General features: G+C 42.0%; 3 protein-coding genes across 9 annotated transcripts; 1 reads left to right on the top strand and 2 right to left on the bottom strand.

Moving 5' to 3' along the window:
* Positions 1-318: 318 nt before the first annotated feature.
* Positions 319-6,604, bottom strand: med19a (mediator complex subunit 19a). Of its 5 annotated transcripts, none has more exons than XM_046296583.1 (7): positions 6,247-6,604; positions 5,444-5,566; positions 4,926-5,059; positions 4,217-4,313; positions 3,900-3,994; positions 3,667-3,746; positions 319-569 (listed from the first exon to the last, which is right to left on the bottom strand). In XM_046296583.1, exons 1-6 carry the CDS (start codon positions 6,464-6,466, stop codon positions 3,681-3,683), a joined length of 735 nt encoding a protein of 244 aa, XP_046152539.1. In that variant the 5' UTR covers positions 6,467-6,604; the 3' UTR covers positions 319-569; positions 3,667-3,680. The 5 variants fall into 5 exon arrangements, with proteins under 5 accessions (XP_046152539.1, XP_046152536.1, XP_046152538.1 ...); XM_046296580.1 differs by having other exon boundaries at positions 319-572; XM_046296582.1 differs by having other exon boundaries at positions 3,645-3,746.
* A 136-nt stretch (positions 6,605-6,740) lies between these two features.
* si:dkey-6i22.5 (polyamine-modulated factor 1) lies at positions 6,741-8,241 on the bottom strand. The gene is made up of 5 exons (XM_046295555.1): positions 7,913-8,241; positions 7,702-7,807; positions 7,523-7,623; positions 7,129-7,324; positions 6,741-6,989 (listed from the first exon to the last, which is right to left on the bottom strand). Exons 1-5 carry the CDS (start codon positions 8,143-8,145, stop codon positions 6,912-6,914), a joined length of 714 nt encoding a protein of 237 aa, XP_046151511.1. The 5' UTR covers positions 8,146-8,241; the 3' UTR covers positions 6,741-6,911.
* On the top strand, positions 7,809-14,899 carry tmx2a (thioredoxin-related transmembrane protein 2a). 3 transcript variants are annotated; one of them, XM_046295556.1, is made up of 6 exons: positions 7,809-8,577; positions 8,694-8,754; positions 9,131-9,244; positions 12,189-12,265; positions 14,065-14,138; positions 14,339-14,899. In XM_046295556.1, exons 1-6 carry the CDS (start codon positions 8,389-8,391, stop codon positions 14,517-14,519), a joined length of 696 nt encoding a protein of 231 aa, XP_046151512.1. In that variant the 5' UTR covers positions 7,809-8,388; the 3' UTR covers positions 14,520-14,899. The 3 variants fall into 3 exon arrangements, with proteins under 3 accessions (XP_046151512.1, XP_046151514.1, XP_046151515.1); XM_046295559.1 differs by having other exon boundaries at positions 8,568-8,577; positions 8,694-8,795; positions 9,201-9,244; XM_046295558.1 differs by having other exon boundaries at positions 8,436-8,795; positions 9,201-9,244.
* The last annotated feature ends 666 nt before the right edge of the window (positions 14,900-15,565 follow it).

A 15,565-nucleotide genomic window follows, 5' to 3' on the forward strand; every position in this document is an offset into this window, starting at 1 on the left:
CACAGCTACTCATTCAAGGGTTTTCTTTATTTTTTACATTGTAGAATAATAGTAAGTACATCAAAACTATGAAATAACACATATGGAATCATGTAGTAACCAAAAAAGTGTTAAACAATTCAAAATGTATTTTATATTTGAGATTCTTCAAAGTAGCTACCCGTTGCCTTGATGACCGCTTTATCCACTTTTGGCGTTCTCTCAACCAGCTTCATGAGGTAGTCACCTGGAATGCATTTCAATTAACAGGTGTGCCTTGTTCAAAGTTATTTTGTGGATTTTTTTCCTTCGTTTGAGCCAATCCGTTGTATTGTGACAAGTTAGGGGTGGAGTACAGAAGATATGGACTTGGTCTTTTACCAAATAGCACTATTATGTCAAGAATAGCTCAAATAAACAAATAAAAAACAACAGTCCATCATTACTTTAAGACATGAAGGTCAGTGTAACCTGGAACATTTCACAAACCGCTAAGGTTTCTTCAAGTGCAGTCTCAAAACCCATCAAGCGCTATGATGAAACAGGCTCTCGTGAGGACCGCCACAGGAATGGAAGACCAAGAGTTACCTCTGCTGCAGAAGATAAGTTCATTAGAGTTACCAGTCTCAGAAATTGCAGCCAAAATAAGAGTTCAAGTAACAGACACATCACAAAATCAACTATTCAGAGGAGACTGCAAAGAAACCAATACTAAAAAAGGACACCAATAAGAAGAGACTTGCTTGGGCCAAGAAACACAAACAATGGACATTAGACCTGTGAAAATCTGTCCTTTAGTCTGATGAGTGTAAATTTGAGATTTTTGGTTCTAACCGCTGTGTCTTCGTGAGACGCTGTAGGTGAACAAATGATCTCTGCATGCGTGGTTCCCACATGAAGTATGGAGGAGGTGGTGTGATGGTGCTTTTCTGGGGACACTGTCTGTGATATATTTACAATTCAAGGCACACTTAACCAGCAAGGCTACCACAGCATTCTGCAGCGATACGCCATCCCATCTGGTTTACTCTTTGTGGGACTATCATTTATTTTTCTACAGGACAATTTCCCAAAACACAGGCTGCATAAGGCTGTATAAGGGCTATTTGACCAAAAAGAGTGATGGAGTGTTGTATCAGATGACCTGGCTTCAACAATCACTCAATTGAGATGGTTTGGGATGAGCTGGACCACAGAGTGAAGGAAAAGCAGCCAACTAGAGCTCAGCATATAAATTAACTCCTTCAAGATGGTTGGAAAAGCATTCTAGGTGAAGCTGGTTGAGAGAATGTCAAGAGTGTCCAAAGCTGTCATCAATGCAAAGGTTGGCTACTTTGAAAAATATAAAATACAAAATGTAGTAATACTTTTTTGGTTACTACATTAATCATGTGTTATTTCATAGTTTTGATGTCTTCACCATTATTCTACAATGTAGAAAACAGTAAAAATAAAGAAAAACTCTTGAATGAGTAGGTGTCCAAACTAGTGGTCGACCGATTAATCGGAATGCCCGATTACAAGTTTTCATAACAATTGGAAATCGGTATTTTTGTACACCGATTTGATAAATATATATATATATTTTTTTTACACCTTTATTTAACTAGACAAGTCGGTTAATAACACATTGTTATTTTCAATGACGGCCTAGGAACGGTGGGTTAACTGCCTTGTTCAGGGGCAAAACGACTGTTTTTTACCTTGTCAGCTCGAGGATTCAATCTTGCAACCTTACGGTTAACTAGTCCAACTCTCTAACCACCTGCCTCTCATTGCACTCCACGAGGAGCCTGCCTGTTACGCGAATGCAGTAAGAAGCCAAGGTAAGTTGCTAGCTAGCATTAAACTCATCTTATAAAAATCAATCAATCATAATCACTAGTTAACTACACATGGTTGATGATATTACTAGTTTATCTAGCGTGTTCTGTGTTGCATATAATCGATGCGGTGCACATTCGTGAAAAAAAGGAGTCTTGCTCCAACGTTTCCCTAACCATAAACATAAATGCCTTTCTTAAAATCAATACACAAGTATATATTTTTAAACCTGCATATTTAGTGAATATTGCCTGCTAACATGAATTTCTTCGTCACTTCTCTTGCAACAGAGTCAGGGTATATACAGCAGTTTGGGCCGCCTGGCTCGTTGCAACTGTGTGAAGACTATTTCTTCCTAACAAAGACAGTCAACTTCGCCAAACGTGGGATGATTTAACAAAAGCGCATTTGCGAAAAAAGCACAATCGTTGCACGACTGTACCTAACCATAAACATCAATGCCTTTCTAAAAATCAATACAAAGAAGTATATATTTTTAAACCGGCATATTTTGTTACAAGAAATCCAGGTTAGCAGGCGACATTGTGTCACTTCTCTTGCGTTCATTACACGCAGAGTCAGTGTATATGCAACAGTTTGGGCCGCCTAATTTGCCAGAATTTTACGTAATTATGACATAACATTGAAGGTTGTGCAATGTAACAGGAATATTTAGACTGATGGATGCCACCCATTAGATAAAATACGGAACGGTTCCGTATTTCACTGAAAGAATAAACGTTTTGTTTGAGATGATAGTTTTTGGATTCGACCATATTAATGACCTAAGGCTCGTATTTCTGTGTGTTATTAGGTTATAATTAAGTCTATGATTTGATATAGCAGTCTGACTGAGCGATGGTAGGCACCAGCAGGCTCGTAAGCATTCATTCAAACAGCAATTTCATGCGTTTTGCCAGCAGCTCTTTAGAATGCTTCAAGCATTGCGCTGTTTATGACTTCAAGCCTATCAACTCCCGAGATTTGGCTGGTGTAACCGATGTGAAATGGCTAGCTAGTTAGCGGGGTGCGCGCTAATAGCGTTTCAAACATCACTCGCTCTGAGACTTGGAGTAGTTGTTCCCCTTGCTCTGCATGGGTAACGCTGCTTCGAGGGTGGCTGTTGTTGTGTTCCTAGTTCGAGCCCAGGTAGGAGCGAGGAGAGGGATGGAAGCTATACTGTTACACTGGCAATACTAAAGTGCCTATAAGAACATCCAATAGTCAAAGGTATATGAAATACAAATCGTATAGAGGGGCTAAATATTATAATATGATGTACTATATTAAGTTAAAATAAGTGTTCATTCAGTATTGTTGTAATTGTCATTATTACAAATAAATAAATACAAATTAAAAAATTGGCCGATTAATCGATATAGTTTTTTTTGGTCCTCCAATAAATCGGTATCAGCGTTGAAAAATCATAATCGGTCGACCTCTAGTCCAAACTTTTGACTGGTACTGTAAATTATCAAAAATGTCTAAAAAGCTGTTTTTGCTTTGTCATTATGGGGTATTGTGTGTAGATTGATGAGGGAAAAAACAATTGAATCACTTTTAGAATAAGACTAACGTAACAAAATGTGGAAATGGTCAAGGGGTTTGAATACTTTTCCGAAGGCACTGTACTCAGTCAGAACATCAGTGACCTTCTGTCTGTCATACTGTAACAACATTACTCTACCATGCTCACATCCAATCTTCCACCCACACACTTTCTCACAAACTCACATACTGTACAAACAGACATTTGCGTATGCCTCTCTCACAAATGCATAATCTCTCGTATCTGCATACATTCTCACAAACAGTTCCTGATTCTCTTCAAACACACTCACACGCTGCTCCTCACACACACACCGTGTCTGTCTGGTCTATCGGAGGCTGTTGCTGTTGGGCTGAGAGCCAGCCAAGCCAGGGTGGTCCGGACTGTGGCGGTTCTGCAAGAAGAGGCACAAACACTATAGAAAAAGTCCCAACCCATAGCCATTGGCTTCAGCTCTAAATCAATCCCCTCCCTCCTAACCCCTATGCCTCCTACATCCAAACGTCAGTGAAAGAGGTGGATAGTGGGTCAGGACAGTAAGTCTTACCTTCTTCTTTTTCTTGTCCTTCTTTTTCTTCTTGCGATCGGGGTCGTCATCCCTCTTTTTCTTCTTCTTCTTGGGGTCAGAGTCTGACGGGGTTTCTGTAAAAAAACACAAGGAAGGGTTTCAAAGGATGTGGGATGGTGTCAGTACCTGTGTGTGTGTGTGTGTGTGTGTGTGTGTGTGTGTGTGTGTGTGTGTGTGTGTGTGTGTGTGTGTGTGTGTGTGTGTGTGTGTGTGTGTGTGTGTGTGTGTGTGTGTGTGTGTGTGTGTGTGTGTGTGTGTGTGTATGTGTGTGTGTGTGTGTGTGTGTGTGGTGTTACCTTGTGGTATGGGATCTTGTGGTCGGTGGTGTTTGTGCTTGTTTTTGCTCTTCTTCTTTGGGGGCTGTATGTGCATCAGTCTGTACTGCTCTGGTAGCTGGAACACAAACACAGAGTTTATACCATCTTCACATCTTCGTTAGCAATACATAAATTATACAGCCAAATGTTGATTAATAAAGTTCCCTAGAATGTGTGAGCTGTGTTGGGTAGGTTACTTTCTAAACATAATCCATTCCAGTTAAATGCACAAATTTGTAATCAGTAATGGAACTGTTCGATTACCTAAACTCAATAACGTAATCAGATTATTTTAAGTTACTTTTGGATTACTTTCCCCTTAAATTAAGAAGTATTAGAAGAAGACAAAAAGGATCCATCAAACGCATTTCATGTTTCACCATTGTGGTATCTGACTTGTGGCCAGACTCAGGTGGAACAAACTTAAACCTGTGTCTTTTTTCAATGCTGAATTGAATATCTCTGAGAAAACAGGAAGGTGTGAATTTATTTTTTTGCAAACATTCTTTCTGAATTTAAAAGTAGTCCAAGAAGTAATCTAGTTTTTCAAAAGTATCTATAATATATATATATATATTTTTTTTTAAATAGTCTGGTAAAGTAACAGATTACCTGTAATCAGATTACCTGTAATCAGTTACTCTCTGTGTGTGTGTGTGCGCATGTGCATGCTTGTGTATGTGTTTACAGGTCCGGTGTGTAGTCTGAAGCCGGTGAGGCTGGCTCCGGTCAGAGGGCTGAAGGAGTTGCCACACACTGGAGGCTTCTCTATCAGAGAGCGCAATGAACTGCCATCCTGGGTGCCAGGACAGTCTATCATACCTAGAGAAAAAAACAAAGTTATATTTTCACAGACTGGATAGGTGCAGTGAAATGGGAGTCAGCTGTAGTAGTACGGCGTCCCTTGAGCAAATTAGGATTAAGTGACTTCTTCAAGGGCACATTAAACACCATGTCTCCTCGGGTATTTGAACCAGTGACCTTTCAGTTACTGGCCCAATGCTCTAACCACTAGGCTACCTGCTGCACAGAAGAGAAGTGAAAACAGAGACACTGATTACATAGAGACAGAGGAGAGATGGAGAAGAGGAAAGTGTGTGAGGTATGAGAATAATCAGTGTGATGGGTCCACAGAAAATCACTGACATGCACAGACAAAAACACACACAAAGTAAACAGCGCAACTGTGCTGTGTGTGTAGTTCACCTGGTAACTCTGGCAGGAAGTTGCTGAGCTTCTCCTTAACCTTCTTGCCACAGAACTTGTTGTAGGCGTGTTCCAGGTTGTAATGGGTGATTAGGTTGGTGTTGCCCGTCAGCTCATTGCCCACTGTGGGGCAAACACAAAGGATAAGACACTGTCAATACAGTAACAAGATCCATACAGACGTCAATGTCCCATTCAACGGTCCAGAGTGAGTAACTTGTTATGGCTAATGTAGAAACTAGGAAGTGTACCTAAAAATGGATAAAGCAAAGATAACACTATCTGCTAGAGAAATTAGATTACATTCCATACTGACCACGGCACACACTTGGGCTAGGCCTACAGAATGCACCATCAATTAATATACTACCCACTGGGCTAACTAGTCAGTAACCAGCTTGCTCTAGAGCGGGGTTTCCCCAAACTCGGTCCTGGGTCACCCCTTGGGTGCACGTTTTAGTTTTTGCCTGAGCACTACACAGCTGATTCAAAGAATCAAAGTTTGATGATGAGTTTGTTATTTGAATCAGTTGTGTAGTGCTAAGGCAAAAACCAAAACGTGCACCCAAGGGGGGACCCAGGACCGAGAATGGGAAACCCTGCTCAAGAGAACCCAACGGAGTAAACTGTTTACAGCCGGCCCCCCTTTACAGGTCATTCATTAGTCTATTGAATGGACTAGTAACTAGCTACCACACATGTTAGTTAATATTAGAAAATAACATGAGGTAGCAAATAATAATATTCCACTGAAGTATGAATAAACACATTACGTAATGCCTACACTGAAATGTTAACTTTACCTGGTAGCTCTCGCAGTAAATAAAAAGGTTCGTTCATTGCTCCCGGCTTCCGTAGAGCAGGCCCCTCATCCCCGTGCTGAGGTGGCATCTGAGCCGCCATTGTGACTTGATTTGGCGGCAGAGGCGGTGGTGGTTTTCCCGGTCCGAATCCCAAAGACGATGATCCGGGTGGTCCCTGAGCTTCATTTTGCCCATACAGATTTGAAAACATTTCCGTCATGTCTATTGCGAGTATCTAATATATATATATTTTTAAAGACATCGATTTCCTCCCCTATACTTTTAGTTTTGTACACATTGAGCCACGATTGTCTGACAACAACTTGTCTCGACTTCTTTGTGGCATAGTCGGCGTAGTACCGTAATACCAGCAATATATTTGCCGGTTAAATTGTATTGACAATGGTCCCGATATGAAAGTGTTCGTTTCAAAAGTCAATCTTGTATATTTGAATTATGTACTGTAGCTACTAAATGAAAGCAATGCGTTTGTGTTGCGTTTTTGTATTTTGAGTTTATTTAATAACAAAAAGCGCAAGGCAGACATTGGAATAAAATAACTGGTATACTCCTTACAAAAATGCACAGTTTACAGATGTCAGGGTTAGAGTTATGATTCAAATTGGTCAAATCCATTCTGCTTTAGAACAGGTCATTACTCAGGGTTAAACATCAAAGGTCGCAGGAGGGCAGAGGGAGGAAGAGAGCGCTTGGAACTCGGCAAAAGCTGTCAGTGCAGGTGCCTAGAGATGCAGGAAGAAAAAGAAACAATGAAAACATAATATTGCTAAACCAAAGCCAAAACTGACACATTCCATATACAGGTTAGAGGACTTGTGCAGCTCTGTGCCCCCCAATGCAGTGATTCTCCATCTTGCTCACCTTCCACTCGTCCACAGCTGTTGCGATGCGCTGTTCGGTCTGAGTGATGCCCTCCCTGCCTGCCTGCACCCTCTGAGCCAGCACAGCATTCTCCTGCAGAATCTTCTTCAGCTCCCTCCGCAGGTAAGCCTCCTGCTTCAGGTAGTATGGTGTCACAAAACTACACAGGTCCTGCTCAGGCACTCCACTGGGACGCCTGGGGGACATGAAGAGGAGTAGGGTGAACAGAAGTGGCCCTGGACACTGATCTAAGGTCAGATCTTACAAGGTGAACACACATAAATGGATGTAATGGCATACAGGACAATCCAAGATGGAGGAAGACACTAGGCACAGCAGCATACAGACACAAACAAAGAGACCAACATCCTCTTTGATGGTGACAGTGACTAACCATGCAGGGTCTTGGCTGTCCTTAGCAGCTTCTTCCAGTTTGTTCAGCTCATCCAGTTTGCACTGTAGCTCCCCCTCTTCGATCAGTTTATTGATGTCATCCTGTATAAGTGCCACACACACACAGTCAAAATTCTAACATTCCCTCATATGAAGTGTACTTAAGGGATGGTGACCAACCTGTATAGTCCTCTGTAGGTCTTCTATGAACTGCTTGTGGATGTTCTCTGTCACCTGTGGGTTCTTCTGGTAGAACGGATGGAACGTGTGGGCAAATCTGTGAAAACTGACGACAGGTTCAGACAGATTTAGCTGTCTAGTATCCCAAGGGTGCAACATTGTTCATCGTAACGTAATATATAGCCAAATGTATCATTCACGAATTACTTACCTTGCATCGGATATAAACTTCTGTAGGCTCTTCTCCATTACTTTGTTGAACAACAATAGCCTGTTCCTCCGGGGCTCGGCTCCGTCTGACCGGCGAGAATCATTTCCATGACCCGACGACGGAGACGAAACATCTCCTGTTGCATTACTAGACTGATCCTCCACATTATCTCCTGAACTTTTAGCACCTTTGTGACGAATTTCCTCCTGAGTTGTTTCACCAGTTTCTTCCATGTTCAATTATTATTATATATTTTTTACAGTACCCGCCAAAGCGCTAGAAACCTACAAGAAACGCCCATCTACGGAACGCCAACATGTACAAAAAGTTACTGTGTCATTGTACGCACGCGCAGATAGGTATTCTATGTTACGTACATTCACTTTGAGCAATCTTTGGTTGAGCTTTTGCTGCATCAACTGTAATTTTCCTCAAACTGCTTTCTTTCTCTTCTCTATGTTGCATGTTGTGCGAACATGGGGTTGATCACCGAAGTTATTGCTTTCTTTTACCACTTACCTCAAATATACAAATGGCTCTTCAAGCCTTATTACATATTGTCTACATTGATGTCCACTGCATTCCTAATACTTAGGAAGTGTCCTGGACTTTGCGAAAACCTGAACACTGAACGGGAGGACCGGAACCCATGCGACTTTGACTTGGTCAGTATCAGGGTAGCGTTGCAGCGCTGTTGCGCTAAATCTTCTGGGTTGTGGTGTTACTGTAAATATTTATTTTACAATACTTTGTATGTAATATTGTGGGGCCTGTCTTACAGAGAGAAGTGGATATTCTTATGTTTATCGGTGCGATTGTCATGATGAAGAACAGGAGAGACAGTAAATTCTGAATGAATGACACCGGTTTGGCCAGGTGGCAGGTGTGAGCCCATTGTTGTCACTGAAAATCTCTCATATGTTTACAGTATAAACAGTAAACATCAGAACACACACATGCACAGGCAACTTGCCGACAAACCCTCACATACCATAAACCACTTAAGGAGATGTTGATCTGCTGAGGATGGGTTTGCTCTTGACAATCTGTTTGTTTTGTAAACATGAGAATACAGTTGGTTGTAATGGCACTGCTTATTTCATTCACTCATCCTAACCCCCCTACCCGCTTTTCTATCCATTGAGTTGTATTATTCCTCTCTCTACTCCACCCCCTTATCTCTCTGTTATGAACCCTAACCTTTATCCCATTCTCCAGTCACCATAGAGCAGCATGCAGGGAACCTGTTTATGTTCAGTAAGGTGGCCAATGTTATCCTCTTCTTCAGGCTGGACATCAGACTGGGCTTCCTCTACTTCTTACTGTGCATTGGTGAGCTGACATACTGTCATACTACCCTTAATGTCACTGCTATCAGTTATTATGCATTATAACTAGTGCCCAGAGGAAGTTGTACTCCTTGTTAAGACAAGACAATGCATGCTTCAGTGTTTCAGTTGGACTTTGACTTTGTTAGTCGAAACCAACTAGTCTGTCTATGCTCTGTGAGTGATCTTGGCAGCATAGGTTAGGAGTTAGAGTTAATACCAACTATACTGAACAAAAATATAAATGTTACATGACTGGACAGGGGTGCAGCTATGGGTGGGCCTTGGAGGGCATAGGCTCGCCCACTTGGCAGCCAGGCCCACCCACTAGGGAGCAAAGTCCAGCCAATCAGAATTAGTTTTTCCCACAAGGCCCACCCATGGTTACACGTGGTCTGCAGTTGTGAGGCCGGTTGGACGTACTGCCAATTCTCTAAAGAGACATTGGAGGCAGTTTATGGTAGAGAAATGTATATTAAATTATCTGGCAACAGCTCTGGTGGAAAATCCTGCAGTCAGCATGCCAATTGCACGCTCCCTCAGAACTTGAGACATCTGTGGTATCTGTGTTATTGCACATTTTAAAGTGACCTTTTATTGTCCCCAGCACAAGATGCACCTATGTAATGATCATGCTGTTCAATCAGCTTCTTGATATGCCACACCTTTAAAAAAAAAATATTTAACCTTTATTTAACCAGGTAGGCAAGTTGAGAACAAGTTCTCATTTACAATTGCGACCTGGCCAAGATAAAGCAAAGCAGTTCGACACATACAACGACACTCCAGTTACACATGGAGTAAAACAAACATACAGTCAATAATACAGTATAAACAAGTCTATATACGATGTGAGCAAATGAGGTGAGATAAGGGAGGTAAAGGCAAAAAAGGCCATGGTGGCAAAGTAAATACAATATAGCAAGTAAAACACTGGAATGGTAGATTTGCTATGGAAGAATGTGCAAAGTAGAAATAAAAATAATGGGGTGCAAAGGAGCAAAATAAATAAATTAATTAAATACAGTAGGGAAAGAGGTAGTTGTTTGGGCTAAATTATAGGTGGGCTATGTACAGGTGCAGTAATCTGTGAGCTGCTCTGACAGTTGGTGCTTAAAGCTAGTGAGGGAGATAAGTGTTTCCAGTTTCAGAGATTTTTGTAGTTCGTTCCAGTCATTGGCAGCAGAGAACTGGAAGGAGAGGCGGCCAAAGAAAGACTTGGTTTTGGGGGTGACCAGATAGATATACCTGCTGGAGCGTGTGCTACAGGTGGGAGATGCTATGGTGACCAGCGAGCTGACATAAGGGGGGGACTTTACCTAGCAGGGTCTTGTAGATGACATGGAGCCAGTGGGTTTGGCGACGAGTATGAAGCGAGGGCCAGCCAACGAGAGCGTACAGGTCGCAATGGTGGGTAGTATATGGGGCTTTGGTGACAAAACGGATTGCACTGTGATAGACTGTATCCAATTTGTTGAGTAGGGTATTGGAGGCTATTTTGTAAATGACATCGCCAAAGTCGAGGATTGGTAGGATGGTCAGTTTTACAAGGGTATGTTTGGTAGCATGAGTGAAGGATGCTTTGTTGCGAAATAGGAAGCCAATTATAGATTTAACTTTGGATTGGAGATGTTTGACATGGGTCTGGAAGGAGAGTTTACAGTCTAACCAGACACCTAAGTATTTGTAGTTGTGCACTGTGCAGTGCAGTGCACTGCCATTTAGCAGACGCTTTTATCCAAAGCGACTTACAGTCATGTGTGCATACATTCTACGTATGGTTGATCCCGGGAATCGAACCCACTACCCTGGCGTTACAAGCGCCATGCTCTACCAGCTGAGCTACAGCTGAGCTACAGAAGGACCACCACGTATTCTAAGTCAGAGCCGTCCAGAGTAGTGATGTTGGACAGGTGGGTAGGTGCAGGTAGCGATCGGTTGAAGAGCATGCATTTAGTTTTACTTGTATTTAAGAGCAATTGGAGGCCACGGAAGGAGAGTTGTATGGCATTGAAGCTTGCCTGGAGGCTTGTTAACACAGTGTCCACAGAAGGGCCAGAAGTATACAGAATGGTGTCGTCTGCGTAGAGGTGGATCAGAGACTCACCAGCAGCAAGATCGACCTCATTGATGTATACAGAGAAGAGAGTCGGTCCAAGAATTGAACCCTGTGGCACCCCCATAGAGACTGCCAGAGGTCCGGACAGCAGACCCTCCGATTTGACACACTGAACTCTATCAGAGAAGTAGTTGGTGAACCAGGCGAGGCAATCATTTGAGAAACCAAGGCTGTTGAGTCTGCCGATGAGGATGTGGTGAATGACAGAGTCGAAAGCCTTGGCCAGATCAATGAATACGGCTGCACAGTAATGTTTCTTATCGATGGCGGTTAAGATATCGTTTAGGACCTTGAGCGTGCATATCCATGCATCCTCTACTGACGGGATGAGATCAATATCCTTCCAGGATACTCCGGCCAGGTCGATTAGAAAGGCCTGCTCGCTGAAGTGTTTCAGGGAGCGTTTTACAGTGATGAGTGGAGGTCGTTTGACCGCTGACCCATTACGGATGCAGGCAATGAGGCAGTGATCGCTGAGATCTTGGTTGACGACATCAGAGGTGTATTTAGAGGGCAAGTTAGGATGATATCTATGATGGTGCCTGTGTTTAAGGCTTTGGGGAGGTACCTGGTAGGTTCATTGATAATTTGTGTGAGATTGAAGATGGAAGTTTATATTGTATTATATTTATATTATTATATTATATTGGCAAAGAAGAAATGCTTACTAACAGCTAATGTAAACAAATTTGTGCAAAACGTGTGTATGGAAAGTGATTTCTGCTCATGAAACATGTTTACTTTACATATTGCATTTATATTTGTGTTCAGTGTATCTATTCTACAGTATCATATACTAAAAATGTTGCTGTTTCCTATCCTATCCCAGCATTCGTCATGACCTGCAAACCACCACTCTACATGGGCACAGAGTACATCAAGTATTTCAGTGAAAAGACCATAGACGTAAGTGTGGTAATCCAAGCCTTGCCTGCCAGGCTAATGATGGTACTTTTAGTAGCAGAAGACACCCACCCACCTGGGAACCAGACTACTATTCCAGTGATCTATTATAGGTAATCTAATGTAACCTAATGTAATCTGGTCTCATCCAATTGGACATGAGGAGTTTAATCATGATACTCGCGTGACGTGGATCGTTGAGTTCTATGCTAACTAGGCTCCTGAGTGTCAGTCCTTCGCTGACCTCTGTCTCACTTATTTGCTTTCTCCATCTCCTCTTCTCTGTGTACATTTACCCCCTCCTCTACTCTTATCCCAGTGAAACACACTTCTCTAATGTTGTTGTGTTAACTAAACATGACTGTCTCCTGTTCTCCTCGGTTTTTCAGGTATAACTGTTGTCTTTGGCGATGCCAGATTAAGTGATATGACATGCTATTCTATAAAATAATTTATCCGTAATTAATATTACCTGATTGAGCTACTCAGGTAAATGTAATTAACTAGAGAGTCGGGCACCACAAAATAATATTTATAGAGCTGTTATCTTCCGTATAAACTCTGAAAGACCTAGTAATATTTTACATCAATAGCAGTCAATATTAATTGTCACCTTAATTCAGTCTCATCTGAAAGTTGTAAATTCTTGGTTATCTGCACGAACCCTGGCTAACAAGTTGAATCAGCAATGCAGAATTGGGTTTAATTATTTATTTACCAAATACCTAACTAATCAACACAGAATTACACATACACATAATTAATCATAACTTGATTACAAATTACGTCATAAAGGAAAACGTCCCTAGCGGTAGGAACAGGCATGACATCTTGTTACACAAAAGAAAAGGGCTGGGCTTGAGTGAAAGAGCGGGAAGACTGAGGAACAAAGGTCGAAGCTGTGCTATCGTAAATAGAGTATCTTATGCATTCTAGATTACCGCCCATTTGGAAAAGGAAAATTCAATAAATATTTACTCTGAGCTGCGCTTCAGTAGGTTGGTGGTAGATGGAAGGCCGTGTTGCCAAACCGAGTCCTTTGAAGAATGTCTCTGGGTGTCAATTGTATACGTTGTAGTAACGTCGTTGTGTGATAGACGGGATACTCTGTCTGTTCCTTCCCAACCCTCGTTTGTAGCTGCTGTTGCTAACTCAACGGCTAGGAGGTATCACTTCTGTAGTGAATAAGAGTTCAAAGTTCATACCATTCGCAACCAAAGCTCACGCTGATGTTGGCTTCGTTCTGTAGTTATTATCTGAACCATTCTGACATCGGACTGTCGTCCTCACATCCTCGGAACAGGAAGTTATATTGTCATTAAGGCTTTATATAGGAAGGGAGAGGAGGGCGTGTTTGAAAAGTTTAGAGCCCATGTCCCTTCACAGGTGCGGGCCACTGATTGAGCAGAGCCCTCACCTTATGAAAACCCAAATCTCACATTTTAGAAGCTAAAATCACATTTCATCCCATCACAAATAATTTCATATTCAAACATTTAAATTGAACAACAATTCCATGTGAATCCGATAACTCTGATGTGTAGACTTTCCACTGTAGAGTTTGTCATCTTATCATTGATGAGAATGTCTCAGATGACAACCGAGCTGACATCATATTCATTAAGTACCACTGCATATGTTCAATTGGTCGGATTACCAGAATATAGTTCATTTCCCCCCACCTTCTGATGTTCCCAGAATCTCTTATGTTAACCAAGGGGTTTGCAAATGTAACATCAGTAGGGAAGAGAGAGGAAAAAGGGGGGTTGATGTATTTATGACTGTCATAAACCTACCCCCAGGCCAACGTCATGACACTGTACTGGACTGCGGTTTGGGAAGATAGATGCTGGCCGGTAGGAGAGGTGGCTCAGAGGTAAGACTTTCCCTTATGGACATTGGAAGTGTTTCTGACAAACTATATTTTCACGAGAATGCTCCATTACATTTTTTAATTTAGATTCCAAGACCCTACACTGCATGTCAGTCTGTCTAAATTTAAGACAATAAGGAACTGCTTATTTCCACAGCCTGAATTGTATTACTGCCGTGTGCTGACTATGTATTTTTCTACAGGTACAAGGTTAGCACCTCCTCTCTGGCCAAGCAGCTCCCTTCATTGGTGCTTTTCCAGTCAGGGCGGGAGGTCATGAGGCGTCCAATGGTGGACAATAAGTTTCGAGCTGTGTCCTGGACTTTCAGCGAGGTGTGTGTTGTGGGGAATCATCGGTCTGTGTGCGGGCTTGTGTGTGCGTGACACCCCAGCAGAGAGCAAGAAAGACCAGTAGTGACGAAGGGACAACAGGGACTGGATTGTTCTACTGCACACAGTTCACTGCTCGTCACACAATCGCTGTCAGTTATCACTGGTTGTATTACCAGACGACCAGGATTCAAGTTATTTCACGAGCTTGGGCTTGTGGAAAAGCTGCTGCACGCAAACCAAAAGGGACAGAATGAGCTACACTACATGGCCAAAAGTATGTGGACACCCCGCTCGTTGAAAAATCTCAATCCTAAATCATGGGCATTAAAATTGGAGTTGGTCCCCCTTTGCTGCTATCAAATCAAATGTTATTTGTCACATGCACCAAATACAACAGGTGTAGGTAGACCTTACAGTGAAATGCTTACTTACAAGCCCTTAACCAACAAGAAGTTAAGGAAAAATCTTAAGTTAAAAAAATATATAAATAACACAATTAAAACAGCAGCAGTAAAATAGCAATAGCGAGGCTATATACATAGGGTACCAGTAGAGTCAATGTGTGGGGGCACTGGTTAGTCGAGGTAATATGTACAGTGGCAAGAAAAAGTATGTGAACCCTTTGGATTTATCTGGATTTCTGCATAAATTGGTCATAACATTTGATCCGATCTTCATCTAAGTCACAACAATAGACAAACACAGTCTCTGCGGCAGCAGACGAGGGTTGACTAGGGTTATAACAGCCTCCACTACTCTGCATAGGCTTTCCACTTGATGTTGGAACGTTGCTGCGGGGAGTTCCTTCCATTCAGCCACAAGTCCATTAGTGAGGTCGGGTACTGACGTTGGGCGATTAGGCCTGGCTCGCAGTCGGCGTTCAAATTCACCCCAAAGGTGTTTGATGGAGTTGAAGTAGGGCTGGGTGATATGGCCTAAAAGTAATATCTCCATTTTATTCAGAGGTTTGGACGATTCACGATATATATATTATATATCTCAAGTTCTTGTTTTTCTCTAAACAAATTAAAAAAGGTCCAGACATAATTCTTAATTAAATTTTCTTAATTAAAATTAATATACAAGGCATCAAGGCC

The sequence above is a fragment of the Oncorhynchus gorbuscha genome, linkage group LG13 (genome assembly GCF_021184085.1).
Source record: "Oncorhynchus gorbuscha isolate QuinsamMale2020 ecotype Even-year linkage group LG13, OgorEven_v1.0, whole genome shotgun sequence".
Taxonomy (NCBI): Eukaryota; Metazoa; Chordata; class Actinopteri; order Salmoniformes; family Salmonidae; genus Oncorhynchus; species Oncorhynchus gorbuscha.